The sequence below is a fragment of the Dromiciops gliroides genome, chromosome 1, assembly GCF_019393635.1.
Source record: "Dromiciops gliroides isolate mDroGli1 chromosome 1, mDroGli1.pri, whole genome shotgun sequence".
NCBI classification, from domain to species: domain Eukaryota; kingdom Metazoa; phylum Chordata; class Mammalia; order Microbiotheria; family Microbiotheriidae; genus Dromiciops; species Dromiciops gliroides.
This window is the reverse complement of record NC_057861.1, coordinates 249,131,528-249,150,980: the sequence shown is the minus strand read 5'-3', so window position 1 is coordinate 249,150,980 and position 19,453 is coordinate 249,131,528. Positions and strand designations below refer to the sequence as shown.

The window sequence follows — 19,453 nt, the reverse complement described above, 5'->3', positions numbered from 1 at the left end:
GTGTGTATGAAGTTCTGCTATAATTTTAAATTTATGTTAGAGTATGGGCAATCTCTTTAATTTTCCTCTGAAGTCTTTCTTCCTTCTGAATTCCCTCCTTGTCAGTCCTGTTAATTCTTGTTTTAGGATCACCCCTAGCATCTTTGCTAGGGTCTCTAATTATTCCTAGATACAGTCACAAAATTAAGTTAGTTCATTCACTTATAAGGTACCAAAGATTATGTAATTGCAGAATATAACTTTCTCTTTTCTAGTCCTTATCTATCCTCCTTGTCCTCTCTGCAGCATTTGATATTTGGCCACCTTTTCCTACTGGAAATTTTTTTCTTTCTTGGCTTTAGAGATACCACATTTCTCCAGTTTTCCTCCCAACTCTCAACTTCTCTGTCACCTTTGCTGAATACTAATCTTCCTCCTCACCCTTTAAGATACATAGTCTCTAACATTCTGTCTATGGCCACCTTCCTCCTTTAGATGACTTCCTTTCTTGGTGAGTTGGCATTGCCTTGGCCTCTGCTGATGACTTTTGAAACTTATTTCCAGCCCTGGCCTCTTGAGTTCCAAATCTACTAGGATGTACCATCAGCGTCACTAATTTAACAAAGCCAAACTTGAGCTTATTATCATTCTCTATAAATATGCTTCCTCTTTGACTTCCCTATATATGTCAGTGGTACTACCATTCTGCTCCCGTTGTACCTCACTATAGAGATTCATGTTCTTCAGGTTGGAGGTCATTAAAATTCTGAATTTGGCTCCCTTTTAGTGTTTTTGTTGATATTTTTGTAGTCACTCCTATCATTCTGTTTTTGCTTATATTACTCCATCAGTTCAGAAGAGTATTGCTATGTTTCTCTGAATTTCTCATGTTTGTAATTTCTTATGGATAGTTTGTTCAGCCTTTTGTCAGTCAGTGACAGCTTGTTTCCAGTTTTTTGCTACTATAAAGAGTGCTTCTGTGAATAGGGGATAGGAACTAAATCTGTGATTTCATGGATTTAGGGACCTTCCAACTGAGAAAACTCATTCTGATAATGTGGGTCAGCACCTTCTCTGCAATTTAGTCTTAGAGAGTTGTCTAGAACATTTGAGAAGTTAAGTGACTTGCCCCAGGGGCAAGTAAGTGATAGAAGTGGGACTTAAATCAAAATCCTCCTGTTTGGAGGCTGACTCTATCCATCTTGTTACATTGTCATATTGCTTCTGTTACTCCATCATGCTAAATGGTTTGGTTTATGTGAGTACTTTCTATCTTTGATCTCTTTGATACATATTTCTAGTACCACGATAATTAATTCAAAGAGTTTAAATAGTTCAGTGAGTTCTTCTTTCTCAGTTTCAAATTGCTTTCCAGAATGGTTTAACCAATCGATAGCTTTGCTACCAGTGTTTTATTGTGCTTGTCTTCTCCTATTAATTTCCTCCTCCAACGTTAATTTCCATTTTCTGTCATCCTTGCTAATTTTCAGGGTATGAAGTTAAGCCTCAGGGTAGTATTATTTACATTTCTCTTTTTACTAGTGATTTGGAGCATTTTTATGTGGTTCTTGAACACACATCTCTTGCATATTGGCCCTTGTTATATATTTCTAGCTTGACTACTAGATCTTTATTCATGTTTGATACAAAGCTGTTTCCTACCACTTTCTCTTCTAACCATTGATTTTGCTTCTAGGAAAGCTTTTGTGTTTCATGTCATTTAAATTGTCTCTTTTAACTTTTATGATCCCTTTTATTCCTTGCTTGGTAAGAAATCTTACTCTAACAAATCTCTATTCTCCTCTAATGTTTTTAAAAATCATTTTTTTTTTGTAAAACTAGTTTTCCTAGTCATTCTTGTTGAATAGGAACTTCTTTCCCTTGTAGTTTGTGTCCTGAGGTTTATCAAACATTAGGCTGCTGTGTTTGATTGCTTCTAAATACTTAGTCTGATCTACTTTTTGCCTTGTAACTAGTTCCAAATAGTTTTGATGATTATTGCTTTGCAATATGGTTTGAGAACTGTTAATGCTATACCTCTTCATTCTTACTATTTTTCTTGAGATTCTATTACCTTTTGTTCTTCCAAATGAATATTGTTGTTGTTGTTGTTATTATTACTGGTTCTTTGGCCTGGTATTACTTTGCAAATTAATTTAGGTAGGAGTGTGTAGGGGTACGTGTTCTCCAATCATGAAAATGAGTATCCTGTGGAAAGTGTTTTATTGCTGTATTTATACAAGTCCCAGTAGTGTGCCTTGGTAGGTTGTCTCTACTTTCTCCTCATTTTTCCTCTACCCTGTCCTTCATACTGTTTTTACAATAAAGTTACTTATGTGTTAATCTGATTATGTTGCTTCTCTTCTCAAACTTTTCAGGGGTTCCCCATGGTCTCTTGAGTAAAAATTCAAATTCCTTTTCCTGATGGTGATATTATACTTTTTCCATTTTATTTCACATATTAACATACATTCTCCATTCCAACCTACCTGTACTACTCTTTGCCCCTTGAATAAACCCTGCACTTCCCTTCTTCTGTCCTTTCTACCTCAATTGATAAATTTCAGCCTGTCTTTTAAGGACCTGTGCACATGCTGCTGCCTCTGTTAATCCTTCTCTAATTCTTACAGTTTTTACTAACCTTATGGCACTCCAGTGACACTAGTATCTTTGCTGTGCTTTTCCTCACACTAGAAATCCCATCTCCAGTCTCTGGGCATTTTCACTGGGTGTTTGCCATACCTAGAATATTCTCCCTCCTCATCTCTACATCCTGTCTTTCCTAGCTTCCTTTCCCAGCTAAAATCCTGTCTACCACGAGAAGCCCTTCCATATCATCCCTTTGTCCTCCATGCTAGTTCCTTCCCTCTGTTGTTTATCTTTACTTTGTACATATCTTGTTTGTATATACTTGTTTTCATATTGTCTCCTCCGTTAGACTGAGCTCCTTGAGAGCAAGGCCTATCTTTGAATCCCCCATTCTTAGCACATTGCTTGGCACATCAAAGATGCTTAATAAATCTTATTAACTAACTGAAACTTAAACCTCATACACACTTAGCTTTGCACCTCAGGGGTACTTATCATGTTTTTTTGTATATCATAGTTACCTTTGTGTGTCTCATTCTCATACTGTGAACCCTCAAAAGGCACTGACTGCCCCTTATCTAAATTTTTTCCATCTCTAATACAGTTCTGTGTACATGATAAGTGCTTAATAACACAACCATAAGCTCATATAGTTCAAAAATAGGAAATTTGGCAGATTTTAGAATATTACCTAAATTTTTTATATACAAAATAAGACTTCTAGAAAGGTAACAAGAGAAACAGAACATTTTATTATTATCTTTTTTTTTTTTTTGGGTGAGGCAGTTGTGACTTGCCCAAGGTCACATAGCTAGTACGTGTCAAGTGTATGAGGCTGGATTTGAACTCAGGTCCTCCTGACTCCAGGGCCAGTGCTCTATCCACTGTGCCACCTAGCTGCCCCGAAACAGAACATTTTAAAACTATAGTTATTACTCAGGAGTTTGTGCTTTCATGTCTAAAATAAATGACCTGTGTCTTCTTCCAGCAATAGACCTATGGTTATATAGAAAGATAAGATAAATGAAATTGCCTGTGTTCTATTTGTATGCTATTCCATTAAATATTGCTTGATGTTGTAATTATAATTGAACATTATTTGCCCCATATATGATATTAAGCAACACAAAACTATTCTATACATTCTTTTTATTAATTGTTTTAGAAATACATATTTCCCCTCCTTGGATACATAGAAATAGAATAAGGTAGATGGGAAAAGGGAAGTTTGGGGATTCAAAGTAATTGGTTTCAAGTGTACATGGAAGAATTCCATGTTGCTAGTTTCTTAGGCCTATGATGACTACTTACCTACCAACTATATAGAATATGACTTCTAGAAAGATAACTCTACAGAGACTTCCAGGCTCTGATTATCTACAAGCAATCAACTGCTTATCACATTGTTTTCATGAAGTTATTTGTGAATATTTTTCCTGTGTAAATATAAAGTCTAAGAAATATACATTTTTATCCCATTTAGATTTTAATAAGTATTTTAATAACATTTATTAAATTGTGTTTTGTTGGGTTTTTTAAAAACAGATAATAAGCTCCGCAAGTCCATGTGCTGACTTCTTTTTTCGAAGTTTATCATCTGAATTGAAAAAAATACATGCCCAGTCATCCATGTATAATTCTCTGGCAACAGAAAAACAGCCATCTGATGATGCAGTGAGATTAATTAAAAAGTGCAGTGAGGTGGATTTGAATATTGTTGTATTGTGGAAGGTATGTGTCATTACTTTTCTTGAATAAGAATGTCTTTTTAAAAAACAAAATGTTTATTTTTGAAGTACTGACTATCTGAGTGAATAACAAATATTGATTTTTCTATATTTAATTTTCTGAAGTTCCAATTTTAACATTTGTTCTCTGATATAATGCCCCTTGGTATGACTAGTTTGCTTTTTTCCAAGACCAGTAACCCATGTTGCTTCTTTTAAATGTGGATTTTTTCCCCCACTTCCTTAGTAATTGGAGGTAAACAGAAAAGGCAAAGAGATTTTGCCACAGCAGTTCACCCCATGAGTTGATCACAAATAATACCATCAAGAATGACAGAGGACTAAGGATCTTGCTATCATCAATTAAGGTCAACAGGAATTTTCCATTGACTTATGTGCCAGTCTTTCTGCCACAACCAGGTATTTTCATTTGGTTCAGAAAATAGTTGGTCAGTTTCCCTCCTAGAAGAAAGACTTCTGAGGTCATTTTCAAGAATGAAGTTTTACTTAAAAGACAAAAAAAGACTGAAGAGTCATAAGGGAATTTGGCCTATGTCAGGTGCTAGAATATTTCACAGGAAAAAAAAGAAGAACACAATACTGGAAGCAACTGGTGATGGGAACCTAGATTTTATTAAAAGAAAGGAGCTTTATGCTATGCCTTTAAAAATCACTGAGTTAGCGTTGAGGAGATTATAAAGGACATACAATTTCTTTAAAAAAGAGAGAGAGAGAAAACAGCTTCTGTGCTACAAAGATTGATGATATCAATCTTCAGGTAGCTCAGGAGAGAGATCATCTAGTGAGAATCAAAAGATAAGACCAAGTAGTGGCTTGGTAATCAATCTTTCCTGCTGAGGTATCCCAAAATAGCTAACATTAACAATAAAGATGACTATTGTTGTCCTGAGCCATATATCCAGGACCTGCCTAAAAGCCTTCCAGGAATTGTGAAACCTAATGACTATTGATGATCCTCTACTGATTTCTACATGGGGAGAAATAAACTTCCAAAAACGGTCCTGTATTCATTGCTAGGATTTTCAGAGTTGAGAGGGAGGGGGAAACCTGAAGACCTAAAGAAAGAACTAAGGTCTTATTTGATCACTACTGCCAATCAAAGGCAGTATAAGTTAGTCTTCTGATTTTGTTTATCTCATTTTACTTCAGTTTATGCAAGTCTCATCCAATTTCTCCACATTCTTTAGATTTGGCTTTTATTATAAGGTAATAATAGTCCATTATAATCATATATCTCAGTTTGTTCAGTCATTTCCAAATTACTATACACTAACTTTCCTTCCAGTTCGTTACTAAAACAAAAAACAAACAAAAAAAAGCAACTTAGGTTTTTAAAGACATGGTAGAAAATAAAAGGAAGGGCATGGAATAGAGGTTGAATACAAAAGGTTGTCATGGTTCTGTAGCTATAGTTTTAAGAGTGTCTGTACATAATTGCTAAGGACATCAAGAAGAAACACCCATTTTGAAGCTATTTATGGGAAAAACAAAGTGGATAGGAGCCTGAGCCAATATGATAGATAAGAGGAAGCAACACAGGTCAGCTTCCCCAATAACTGCTCCAACAATTATTTATATATATATATATATATATATATATATATATATATATATATATATATATATATATATATATTTTGGGGGGGGGGTGAGGCAACTGGGATTAAGTGACTTGCCCAGGGTCACACAGCTAGTAAGTGTTATGTGTCTGAGGCCAGATTTAAACTCAGGTACTCCTGAATCTAGGGCCAGTGCCTTATCCACTGCGCCACCTAGTCCAACAATAATCTAAGAATTTCAGATCAATTAGTGATTGGGAAATAGAGAGAAATTAGCTAGTGGGTCACCTTTCCAGCCCAATATCACAAATACAACCTACAAGCAAGCATCTAGGCTAGAAAATGTGGAACATGTGATCATGGACTTTTACTGCAACAGTTTCAGGACAAGCAGGGTTGATCTTGGACTCAGCCCCTGGCTCATACCAACAACTAGGGGGTCTGCCAGATGGCCTTGGATCACAGGCTCGGCCCTCAGAGCTCAGCTTGGCCAACAACAGCAGGTTGCCCTGAGCAGGTTTCTGGAAGAATGAATAAACAAAAAGTATTAAGAGCTATTGTGATTCTGGAGATGCTCAAGACTCAAAAGCAGAAGAGGAAAATAACTCCAAAAAAGAAAAGAAAAGAAAAGTCTCAAAGAACAACCCAGTTTGCCTACAACATAAATTAGAATTCTTTAAGAAATCATGTAAGAGTTAGAAGTTTAAAAATGATATGGAATGAGAATGATTGAGGAAAGAATAAGAAAAGAGATGAGAAGTATGGAAGAGAGACTTGGAAAGAGGATAAACAACTTAGAATAATAAGAGGTACAAAACAAGTAACAGACTGAAAATTAGATCACAGAAGTTAATGACAACACAAGACAAGAAGGAACATTAAAACAAAGGTCAAAGCTCTAAAAAAATAGAGGAAAAATGAAAGTATCTCATCAAAAACAACTAACCTGGGAAGATTGAGGGGAGATAATTTAAGTCATTGAAAGAGTCACATGAAAACCAAAATTAAAGAAAGAGGCTAGACATCTTATTTCAAGAAAACTGCCCATATCTTTTAGAACCAGAGGACATTTTTTTTTTTGGTGGGGCAATTGGGGTTAAGTGACTTGCCCAGCGTCACACAGCTAGAAAGTGTCAAGTGTCTAAGGCCAGATTTGAACTCAGGTCCTCCTGAATCTGGGGCTGGTGTTTTATCTACTGTACTACCTAGCTGCCCCCATAGGACATTTTTTAATAGGGTTCTAGCACCATAATCAAATCCCCTTCTCAGGGCCTCAGTTTCCACATTTGTGAAAAGAGGGATTTAGACTAAATGACCTCTATAAGTGTCTTCTATTTTAACATTCATGATTCTCTTATTTAAATGATTCTTCTCCTCCTATGATTTCTTCATCTAAAATAAACAACTATTGGAGAAAGCAAAAAAAAAAAAAAAAAAAGAACCAGAGGACAAAGTAGAAATAGAATCCACGGCTTACTGCCTGGGGGTGGGGAATGATGGTAGTGGAGGGGGTGGGGGGGGGGGGTAGAACAGCTCTAAAAGGAAACTCCCGTAAACTTCATAGCCAAAATCCAGAGATTCTGGGTCAAAGTAAAAATACTGCAAGTAGCCAAAAATAAAGAATTCATATACTGAAAAAGCAGTCAGAGTCACACAAGATTTACCATCTACCAGTATAAAAGATCAGTTAGTCAACAACAGAGAGCAGGTATAAGAGGTATTTATTAAGTGCTTAGGTGCCAGGCAATGTGCTAAGCACCGGAAATGCAAAAACAAGCAACAGAAGAGAGCGTTCTTACTCTTGAGGAGCTTATTAATTCTAAGGGAAGGCAATACAGAAGAATCAGCTGAAAAGGGATTGTGGGGAGGAAGGTACCAAGTGAATGAGCATGATGGAAGAGTCTGATTTGATCTGGCTGAGAAATGAAGAGATGGCTGGCCTGCACAACCTCAAAGAAGGAAAGAAAGGCAGAAGCTCTTCCTTGTTGCCATGTCCATAGTACCTGTGTTCTAAGCACTGGGGAAACTACCCCCCCAAAATGCAAAAATCGAAACAGTCCCTGTTCTGTAAGAGCTCATGGTCTCACGAGAGGGACAACATTTCAAACAAAATATATATTGGAAAAATGGAAAATAATTTCAGAGGGAAAGCACTAAAGTTAAGGAGGATTATGAAAGGCTACTTGCAGAAGGTAAGACTTTAGCTGAAACCTGAAGGAAGCCAAGGGACAGAGATGAGGAGGGAACGGGTTCCAGACACGGAGGATAGCCAGTGAAAATGTCCACGGAAGCCATTGTCACTTGGTTGTAGATTTTTGAGGAGAATTAAGACTGGAAAGGTAGAAAAGGGGGACAGGTTATGAAAGGCTTTAAAAGCCAGAGGATTTTATATTTAATCTTGGAGGTAATAGGAAGCCACTGGAGTCCATTGAAAGGAGTAATATGATTGGTCCTACACTTTAGGAAGATTAATTTGACAAGTGAAGGATGTACTATAAGATGTCTATGAGACATCCAGTTCAAGATGTCTAGTAGGGAGTTGGGAATGACAGGTCAAGAGAACTGTAGAAATAGATCTGAGAATCATTTACATAAAGCTGATAGTTGGATCTGTGGTGGTTGATGAGATCACTAATCAAAATAGCACAGAAAAAAAAAGAGGGACTGGACAGAGTTTTGGGGACACCCATGGTTAGTAGACTTGACCTGAATGAAGATACAGGAAAGGAGACTGAGAGGGGAAAATCAGACAGATAGGAGTAGAACCAAGAGAGAACAGAGTCTTTAAAATATAGAGAGAAACATAGCCCTATAATTGCTCTATAAACACTGCTTTGAACTGAGCAGAAATGCAGTAGAAGGAAGGCTTGGGGAATGAAGTCATCACCAAACTGGAGGCTAATAATAATAACTGGCATTTATATAACGCTTTTAGGTTTTCAAAGTGCTTTACATTTGTTGTCTTCTTTGAGCTTCACAACACCTCTAAACAATTCCTTTGCAAATTTCAGCAAAAATGTTTTGATCTTTTTACTCTTAAGGAGAATAGTAGTCTATCAGTTAAATTATTTTGAGAATAATTGAGAAATGGTCAAAGGATATGAACAGGAAGTTTTCTGATGAAGAAACCAAAGCTATCTATTTCCATATGAAAAAATGCTCTAAATCTCTAATGATTAGAGAGATGTAAATTAAAACAACTCTGAGGTACCACCTGACACCTATCAGATTGGCTAAAATTTAAAAAAAGGAAAATAATAAATGTTGGAGAAGCTGTGGAACAATTGGAACACTAATGCATTGTTGGTGGAGCTGTGAACTGATCCAACCATTCTGGAGAGCAATTTGGAATTATGCCCAAAGGGCTATAAAGCTGTGCATACAATTTGGCCCAGCAATACCACTTTTGGGTCTTCTTCCCAAAGAGATCATGGAAAGGGGAGAGGGACCCACATGTACAAAAAAATTTATAGCTGCTCTTTATGTGGTGGCAAGGAATTGGAAGTTGAGGGGATGCCAATCAGTTGGGGAGTGGCTGGACAAGTTGTGGTATATGAATGCAATGGAATACTATTGTGCTGTAAGAAACGATGAGCAGGAGGAGTTTAAAGAAACCTGGAGGGTCTTGCGTGGGCTGATGATGAGTGAGATGAGCAGAACCAGAAGAACATTGTACACAGTATCCTCAACATTGTGTGTTGATCTACTGTGATGGACTATATTCTTCTCACCAATGCAATGGTACAGAAGAGTTCCAGGGAATTCATGATAGAAGAGGATCTCCAAATCCAGGGGGGGAAAAACAAAACTGTGGAGTATAGAAGCTGAATGAACCATACTATTTCTTTTGTTTTTGATGCTGTTGTTTTTCTATTTTGAGGTTTTTCGTCATTGCTCTGACTTTTCTCTTATAACATGACTAATGCAGAAATATGTTTAATGTTATTGTGTGTGTGTGTGTGTATACATATACATATATATATATATATATATATACAGATACATATACATATATAAACCCTATATCAGATTACCTGCTGTCTAGGGAGGGGAGGGAGAAAAATTTGAAATTGGAAAGCTTGTATAGACAAAAGTTGAGAACTATCTTTACATGTAATGGGGGAAAAAAATTAAATACTTTATTAAAAAAATTATTTTGAGAATAGAAATGCTAACACAGGCACCTTTTCCTAATTTTCTGATGATATGCCATTCTTGACATTGTGAATAAATTTAGGTAAACCTTTTGTGTCTTGTATCTTATAGGCCTATGTTGTGGAAGACAATAAACAACTTATTTTGGAAGGCCAGCATCATGTTATTCTTCGAACTATTGGAAGGGAGGCTTTTTCATTTTCTCAAAAGCAGGTAACAATTTTTTTTTTTTAAGTGAGGCAGTTGGGGTTAAGTGATTTGCCCAGGGTCACACAGCTAGTAAGTGTTAAGTGTCTGAGGCCGGATTTGAACTCAGGTACTCCTGACTCTAGGGCTGGTACTCTATCCACTGCGCCACCTAGCTGCCCCGCAGGTAACAATTTTTGAAGTGAACTGACTAGACTGACTTGACATAAGAATTTCTGGCTGTTCCACACCATACTTTTCTTCTATTTAAAAACACATAATCAGCATTTGTTATATTTTGTCTTAAGCACACACATATTATAAAATGACTAAATGTCCATTTCTATGATACATGAGCATATTGAATTAAGTATCTTACCAATAGGTTAAAAATGAAAGTTAAGGGCAGTTAGGTGGCGCAGTGGATAGAGCACCAGCCCTGGATTCAGAAGGACCTGAGTTTAAATCCGGCCTCAGCCACTTAACACTTACTAGCTGTGTGACCCTGGGCAAGTTACTTAGCCCCAATTGCTTCCAAAAAAAAAAAAAAAAAAAAGAAAGCTAACATTAGCCAAACTTGTGTTCATCACACAGGCTCACTAATTAATGCTTACTTCATCTTTGTCTAGCAATATTTAATTTTTTTGTTTGGCAACAAGCTAAGTGGGAAAATTTTTTTTTTTTTTGCCAGCAAAATGCTCTTAATTCACCTATTGTTGGTTCACTACTAAATTCTGTTTTATTTCAACAAGAATATCAAAACCCATGGTAACCTTTTGTATTAAATTTCTTGTAGGTCCCTCTTACATTATGTTTTTAATGTTTTAAACATTTTGTTAATGTTTTAAACATACAAGCGTATATGAGACCAATTTAACTTGAGCAGTAGAAGCCAATAATTCCCATCCAGGAAAGATCTTGAACCTCACAGAACCAGAGACACTAGAGGGCCTGAGCCAAATGGCATTCAGATCCATTAAAGATCACAGATTCATAAGATGTCGTGAGCTACAGTATGTCAAAATGGGTTTACCACCACCATCCAGTGTTGTGGGCCTACTTGACTACTGATCGTTACTAAGGAAAATCTTGGACATATGCTAACTTTGTCCAGTGTAGATTTGTGTTAATTTCAACTACTTGTATTGTTGCATGGCATTCTGTTTACTCTTCCTTAGTTGAGTCTCACATTCTTTTCTCAGCCTCCAGATAAAATTTCCTTCGTCAGTTAAAAAGCATTTATTAAGCACCTACTGTATTCCAAGAACTGTGTTACACACTGTATTTACAATTACATACAAAGAATGAAACAGTTTTTACTCTCATCAAACTTGTATTCTCTCTGCGGAAAAAAGTACATATATAAGTATATACAGAATAAATAAAAGGAGGACAAATATAAAGAGTTAAATTCAAAGTAATTAAATACAAGATAGTTTAGGGAGGGAGAGAATTAGGGATGGGAACAGTCAAGAAGGGCTTTGAAGAAGGGCTTCATGTAGGAAGTAATGCTTGAACTTCATTTTCAAGGAAAAGAGGAATCCTGTGAACCAGAGGTGAGGAGGGATTGCATTCCAGACATGGGGCACAGTCAGTGCAAAGTCATGGAGATGGAGGTGGGAGTTTTTTCTGAGGAACAGAGAGATCAATTTAGCTGAATCGTAGAATACAGGAAAGGGAATAATGTACAATGAAAGATAGGTTGGGGCCAGGTTGTGAAGGGTTTCAAAGGCCACTTAATGAATTTCATATTTTATCTTAGAGGCAATAGTGAGCTTTTGGAATTGACTGAGTAGGGGATTGACAAAATCTGATATTACACTTAAAAGAGTCATACTGGCAACTGTGTATAGGCTATACTTGTGGTAGGGAAGGTCATTGTAATCATACAGGTAAGAGGTGATGAAGGTTTGACCCAACGTTGTGATTGTGTGAGTATAGAGGAGTCAGATGTAAGATATGTGGAAGGAAAAATGGCAACTTATTGGATATGTGGGGTGAGGAGAACTTGAGAGTGTTGTTATTGTCTTTTCATTCATGTCTTTGTGACCCCATTTGGGGTTTTCTTGGCAAAGGCACTAGAGTGGTTTGGTATTTCCTTCTGTAGTTCATTTTACAGATAAGGAAATGAGGTAAACAGGGTTAAGTGACTTGCCCAGGGTCACACAGCTAGCAAGTGTCTGAGGCCAGATTTGAACTTGAGAAGATGAGTTTTCCTGACTTCACGCCTGGGCACTCTACCTACCTGTCTTATTACAAGGGTTATGAACATAGAAATCTGAAGAAAAGAAATGGTAGTTTCTTTGACAGATACAGAGAAGTTTGGAAGAGGGGTCAGTTTGATGAGCTCTCTTCTGGCCACTTAGCTTGAGACGCCTCTGGAATATCCAGTTTGAAAACTTCAGTAGGTATTTTGTTATTGTGGAGATGAGGCTCAGCATAAGTCTGAGTTTTGCTCTTTCAAGTTTTCCCTTACCTGTGCCATCCCTGCAAACTCTTATATCTCTGCTCTGTTTCTGAGGTCCCTTCCAACTCATTCTCCAGTTCTACAATTCTCACTTTCATAGACAAACTCCTAGAAAAAATTTATCTGTAGTTATTACCTTTGTTTCCTTACCCATTTTTCACTGTTCTACCAATTGCAGTCTGGTCTCTGACCTTGCCACACCACTTAAACTGTGTTCTCAAGGTTGCCTGTGATCAATTAATCTTTAAACTGTTGGCCATTTTAATTCCTCACTCCCTATCCTCTTTGCAGCTTTTGGTGCTGCCTAACTTTCCCTTCCCCTTGAGGGCAGTGAGTTGAGATAGGTGCTAGAGTAGATAGAGGGCTAGACTTGGAGGCAGTAAGACCGCCATTTAAATCTTACCTCTGACACTTCATGTTGTGTAACTGGTGCCAAGTCACTTAACCTTTCTGATATTTGAAGCCCATTATAATCTGGCTCTCATCTACCTTCCAGACTTATTTCAATATTACTCTTTCATGCACTCTTAAATCCTAGCCAAATTGCCATGCTAACTGTTCCCCAGACCAAACACTCCATCTCTCACTAATGTGTTTAGTAGCTTAGGTCCTACTTCTGAAATCCCACTGCTGTCTTTTTCCTCAAACTATATCTTCTTTTTACTTAATCTGTGTACATACATTCCCCCAGTAGAATATTCAGCTTGAGAGCAAGAATTTTTTTTTCAGTATTTTAATGTTATTTCCAAAACATTTGCCCTACTCCTGGTATTTTTAATTAGCTAAGGCTTTGTTTTGTTTTCCTTCCCTAGGAACCACCAGAGATGGGACTCTTAAAATTTACTCGGCCAGAAAACACTATGGTTCCCACAAGACCTACAGTAGAACAGCTATCAAGTCTCATAAAAACTAGTCTTCAATATCCAGAGTCCTTTAATCATCCATTTCATCAAAAAAGGTCTGAAATATGTTCATTTTTGTTGCTATACTTTTTTTGTATTGTTTTGAAATAACAGTCTTGCTTATTAATGATATTTGAAATGGAGTAATAAAGTTTCTCCAAACATCAATGAGAAATTTGGGGATACATATTTAAAACTTTATTAATAAATGTCTCAAAAGCACTTGACATTACCCAAATTAATATTATGGATATTGTGCCTTACTCAAAAATACCAACCCAGAAGTCTCTACATTGAAAAGAACCAAAAGAAAGAAAACTCCTTTACCTAGGGACTTATTTCATTTATACTTAAAAAAAAAATAAAACCTTTAAATTCTCTGAGTTCTAAGAATTTTCCAACAACTGAATTTGGGTAATTAGTCACATTTATTTAAGACATATTTAACAGTAGTCAATCATCAGTAAACGTTTATTAAGCACCCATTATGTGCCAAGCACTGTGCTAAAACTCTGGGACTACAAATAAGAAAAATCCCCTGGCCTCAAGGAGCTTTTAATCCAGTGGAGGGGGGGAGGGGGCGGAAATACATTATATAAAAGAAAACTGGAAGGGGGGAAAGGGATGGGGTTGGAGTAGTAGAGTCAAGACTAAGTGAGCAGCTCCCTGGTAAATTCTGAGCTTCAGTAAAGGGGGGCTTTGGGAGTTTTACTCTTCCCTCCAATCAGAGAGGAGCTGGCCTCTTCAGAGTGTTGAAAATCAAAGCTGAATCACTTGCCATGATGATTAGATTTCAGGTGTTGACTTTATCCTGGGTTAGGCATGATTTTTGTGGTGTCCAAACCAAGCAGAATCTCTGCTGAGGAAACATTAAGAATAAATAAAAGCAAATTTAGATTATGAATTTTTAGTTTTCCTTATACGACTTATATTTAAAAGGTCAACAAAGGACTTCAGATGTCAAGGGTAAAGACAGATCAGATCCCAGAGGGTCTTAGATGTGATGTACAAGGGAGGACAGGTGTATTAGATATTAATATATTTGCTGCTATTCTTTAATTTTTTTGTCTTATGTAAACACGAATTATAAAATCATCAGTGCATCGTCTTTAAGTTACTTAGTAACAAATTGTTTTTTTCAAATTAGCAAGGTTTGTCCATACTGGCTTCATTTTACTTAGGAATAATTTTTAAAGTATTTTTTTTTTAAATAATTAAAAAATTTTGGAAGCTTTATGCTCAGTGAGATAATTCCTGCAAAGAGTCTCAGGGAATGGGTGTTGATAGTCCTAAGGAAATGCTTTTTTATAAGATTAAAAATATCTTTATAATTAAGATGTTATAAGACTCCTTAAAAACATAGGAATATAGTGTATTTAGCAGAATTTCAAACTTGATAAGACAGGCTCACATAAAACAATTATTTTTTCCTCAGTATAATTTATTTAATAAACCCCTATTGAATATTATGTTCAGGGTAGCAACTGCAAGGCATCTTGCCTGACCTAGCGGTAACCTAATTTTCTTAGCCCCAGGCTTCTGAAAGACTTAACTCAGCCTTGAATCACCAGCTGATAAGCTTTTTTGGCTATTGCTATTTATTGTAAAGGGATTGGAATCTGTCTTCATTAGTGAGAGGAAAATACCCCTGCAAATGACATTGTAGATTTTTGAGTAGGAAGAATCCTTCCACTAAGGGCAGGTTTATTATACCACAGTTGTACCTATTCTCTGAAAGCAGCATAACTATTTACACACAGTCTGTATTCAAACATTCTCCTCTTGCTTAGGTTGTTAGTAATTGAACATTTAATTTGAACTTTGCTCATGCCTTCCTCCTTCTCCCTTCATTCTCCAATAACACTTAGTTAACCTCAAACCTTTTCTACCTGGCAAGGGTTGAGTAAATGTATATTGAACTGAATTAACAAAGAGAGCAGAAATAGTTGTGCATTCCCACAGGATTTTCCAGCTGAAGCTTTTTTCTTCTACTAAGCTTTTTGGGTAGTTACTGTTTACCTTTGTTGTTTGGGGGGGGGAGGTTGGAGGTTGAGAAGAGCAGGAAATACCTTGGAAGTTCTTGCTATATTTAATTAATTAAATAAACATAATTTATTTAGATGTGCTAATGTATGTATTGTTTTCATCAATAATAGTTCTCATTGAAAAGGCTTATTTTGAGTGACTTTACAGCTTACTCATTATTTGAACATAGATTATTGTAAAATCACCTATTTATATAGGAGGTATTTTTTTCCTTTGGGCAGGGCAATGAGGGTTAATTGACTTGTCCAGGGTCACACAGCTAGCTGGATTTGAACTCAGGTCCTCCTGAATCCAAGGCCGGTGCTTTATCCACTGTGCCACCTAGCTGCCCCTATAGTAGGTATTTTAAAAATACAAGTTTTTTTTTTTATTATTAAATACTGCCTCTATTTCTAAAATAAAAATGTTCAATCCTTTTTCCTCCTCTTATAGCCTTTGTTTAGTACCAGTCACCCTCTTACTTTCTAATTGTTCTCAGACGGATGTAGATGTAATAATAGATCTGCGACATAAAGCAACAAGGTAATGGTTTTCAAGTGTCAATTTACTTAATAATTTAATGTATAGTATAATTGAAGGTAGTTATCTTAAGATAGCCTCTTTTATGCAGGGTGTCCCAAAAATCTTAGTGTAGTTTTAAGTTAAAGCTAAAGATGGGGATGAGGTGAGGGGCAGAGCAAGGGGGAAGACACTACTGTATTTCCCCATCTTACACGAAGTGTACTATGCATCTCACTGTGGTTAAATAGTGTGGTAAGATGAAAAATTCTGGAACCTAGGAATCAGGAAACACGTTTGAGTTCTGGCCCTGCTACCTCCTAGCTATGACTTGAGACAGTACTTATAAAGTCTCTCTGTTTCAACAGATTCATAGGATCTGTCTTTAACACTATCCTTCCCTGTTGAATGAGTTGTAAGGTAATGTTGTGAAAGGCGCTTTAGAGCACTGTATAAATGTGAGCCTCTCATAAGGCTTCTTCATCTTCCATTGTTATTGATCAATAAATGAGTTGTCCTCTGAACAGGTGAATTTTTAACAAAAGTCTCAAAAATGATAGGTGTTTTTTGTTAAAAATTTACTTTAAATAAAAATGAGCTACCATTCAAAGTACCTAACCACTGGTATTTTCATAAATAAAACTTGCTGTGTACCATCTTGCTAAGCTTAAAAATGGAAAATTAGGAAAAACCATTTGAGATTAGTTGTTAAAACTTCTTAATCTTTTAAAAACATAAAACAAATGAAGTTGTCAGCTCTCCTTTTCTTCTCTTTCAGCCCAGAAGCACTGGAAGTCCATGGTTCATTCACATGGCTTGGGCAGACCCAATACAAACTACAACTTAAGAGCCAGGAAATCTACAATTTGCAGCTGAAAGCTTGCTTTGTTCATGCAGGTGTCTATAATCTTGGAACTCCTAGGGTATTTGCCAAGTTATCGGACCAAGTGACATTGTTTGAAACAAGTCTGCAGAGCTCTATGCCAGCACTGATCATCATCAGTAATGTGTGACCACTTGCATATTTGTACTGGAAACCAAAAGAATCAGTTTTATCTTATTTTGCTGAATGAATTTTACAGCAGTTTGGGAGACATCTACCATATTACAAAAGATGGTATAGGATCACAATAGCAAATATTCAAACCTCTTGTCAGTTTATGTTTATCGAAGCAAAGCACGTTGGACTGAGAATGCATAGATTCTTTTTATATATTTTTTTCAATTCTGGTAATAATTTAAATATTCAAAATACAGATTTTGAACATATCCATGCACCTTATACCCTGTGTTTAAAAATTAATGATTGACTGCTGTAACAGCTTACAGGATGGTGCATATTAGTGGCCGTATTAGGAGATAATTTAAAAAAAAATGGCCTTTCTTGGCTATGCTATTCTTAAGCCATTAGTCCCTATAAATTTCAGCTTTACTGTGAAGTTTACTATAGAGTGTTAAATACAAATTCTACTGTTCTCACTTTTCACAGTTCTCAAAAATCAGTTTTGACCCTATGTTATAAAAGTCTTCATGTTTAAGTATCCAGTGGACCTTTTCACTTATACATAACTTTGTACAAATTAAGTTTCATCTGATGCTTTGAATATAATTTTAGAACCAATTTGACCTTTTTTTTTTTTCATTCATCTCAGTACAGAATGCACTATTTCACAACCATGAGATTTTTGTCATTTAAATTGTCATTCACTTTATTATGTAATTTAACAACTGGGTTGATCTGTTTAAAATATAAATCTACTCAAGTTAATTAAAAGTAAGCTTTTCAAGAAATGTATTATATTTATAACAAATGTACTGTAAATAGAATAAAGCGTACATCATATTCACTGTACAGGCTCTATTGAATTCTTTTATTGTGTTTATAGGAGGAATACCGTGTGCTACATTTATGTAAGTGATATATGTATAAGCCAGTCACTTTAGTATTGTCACCTTATGGAGAGCCAATTTCAGTGTAAGAGCAGGCACTATTCAGTTAGATGTTACAGTACAGATTAGATGTTAGTCTTCAGGAAGAAGCAAACTCTTGAGAATAATTTCAAGTTGCTTGAATATTTATAGGTTTTGATTCTAAATATTTATTGAGAGAGGTTCTTCTTTCTGTAGGATAGGAAAATACAATATTTGCCTTAACAACAACAACAATTATAATACTTTCTTTAACAAACATACTTGAATTCACACATACAAATAAATGTTGTCTTCTTCGAAGTATTCATTTTAAGAGACTTATTCTAGCAATTCTGACCTTGCCCAAGACAAGGGCAGAGATTTTTAAAATTTCCTCTTTTGGAGCTCATTCTTTTAAATATTTGCAGTGGTGGCAAATGAATCCTTTTTTGGGGGAAAAAAGGAAAAATCATGAAATACCAAATCTGGTAAATGAAGTAGGCTATTAATAGATTTTTTGGTAAAAAGGAAATAAAATTTGAATATAACATGAGATGATATTTATATATTATTCATAAACTGGCTCTAAATGTCCAAAAGAGGACTTGTAGACGTGTTCTGAGCAGTTGCAGCAGCATAATTGTATAGCTTATGAAAATGACAGCTGTGGAGGACACAACACATTTGGATAATAATGCCACTTTGGTGTAGGAAGAGAGTTCCAGGCATGGGGGACAGCAACTGGATAGGGAGATGGTTGGAGTGTCTTCTCTGAGGAACAGCAAGGAGGCCAGTGTCACTGAATTATAGACTGGTGTTTCTCACCATAACATTAAACAGTATTAATTAAACAACTACCTGGCAACAGAATTTCTGTCCTGAGCATATTGGATTATCATGCTAAACCAACCTAGAATGGAACACTGCAGCTCAAATCAGCAAAGTAATAACTCACATTTATATAGTGCATTAAGGTTTACATCATCTCATCTATCCTTAATACAACTCTGTGAGATAGATGCTTTTATTATTTCCATTTTTTCAGATGGCAAAACAAGGCTCAGAGAGTTAAATAACCTACCAAGGGTCATACAGCTAGTAAGTGTCTGACGTATAAATTTAACCTACATTTTTTTCCAATCCCAAATCCAATTATCCATTGCTTCTCAAAGTAAAATACAAAACTCATACAGGGTTAGATTCTGGGAGCATGTATTTTTGGTAAGCCTGCTTTTGGGAGATCTGTGATGAAGTGGAATAGAGGATCCCAGCTCTTGGCTTCAGAGCATATTCAGGCATTTGGTAACTTTCTTTTCCACTTATCATTTGGTAAAGAAAAAGGATTTTGGCTTGGAAACGATGCTTCACCTGCTAGATATAAATGGCCGCTGAAGTATGTACCAAAGGTTGCCC

At 36.1% G+C, this 19,453-nt stretch overlaps 1 protein-coding gene across 3 annotated transcripts in view; it reads left to right on the top strand.

The window, feature by feature from the left end:
• Positions 1-18,202, top strand: part of TRAPPC8 (trafficking protein particle complex subunit 8) — a 141,183-nt gene extending 122,981 nt beyond the window's left edge. For 2 of the 3 annotated variants that reach the window (XM_043978485.1, XM_043978486.1), the window contains 5 exons: positions 4,114-4,299; positions 10,142-10,243; positions 13,496-13,641; positions 16,064-16,153; positions 16,908-18,200. In XM_043978485.1, coding sequence (XP_043834420.1) covers positions 4,114-4,299; positions 10,142-10,243; positions 13,496-13,641; positions 16,064-16,153; positions 16,908-17,142 — 759 coding nt within the window. In that variant the 3' untranslated portion in view covers positions 17,143-18,200. Of the gene's footprint in view, positions 1-4,113; positions 4,300-10,141; positions 10,244-13,495; positions 13,642-16,063; positions 16,154-16,907 lie in introns of all 3 variants that reach the window. The other variant, XM_043978484.1, reaches the window with a different exon arrangement.
• The last annotated feature ends 1,251 nt before the right edge of the window (positions 18,203-19,453 follow it).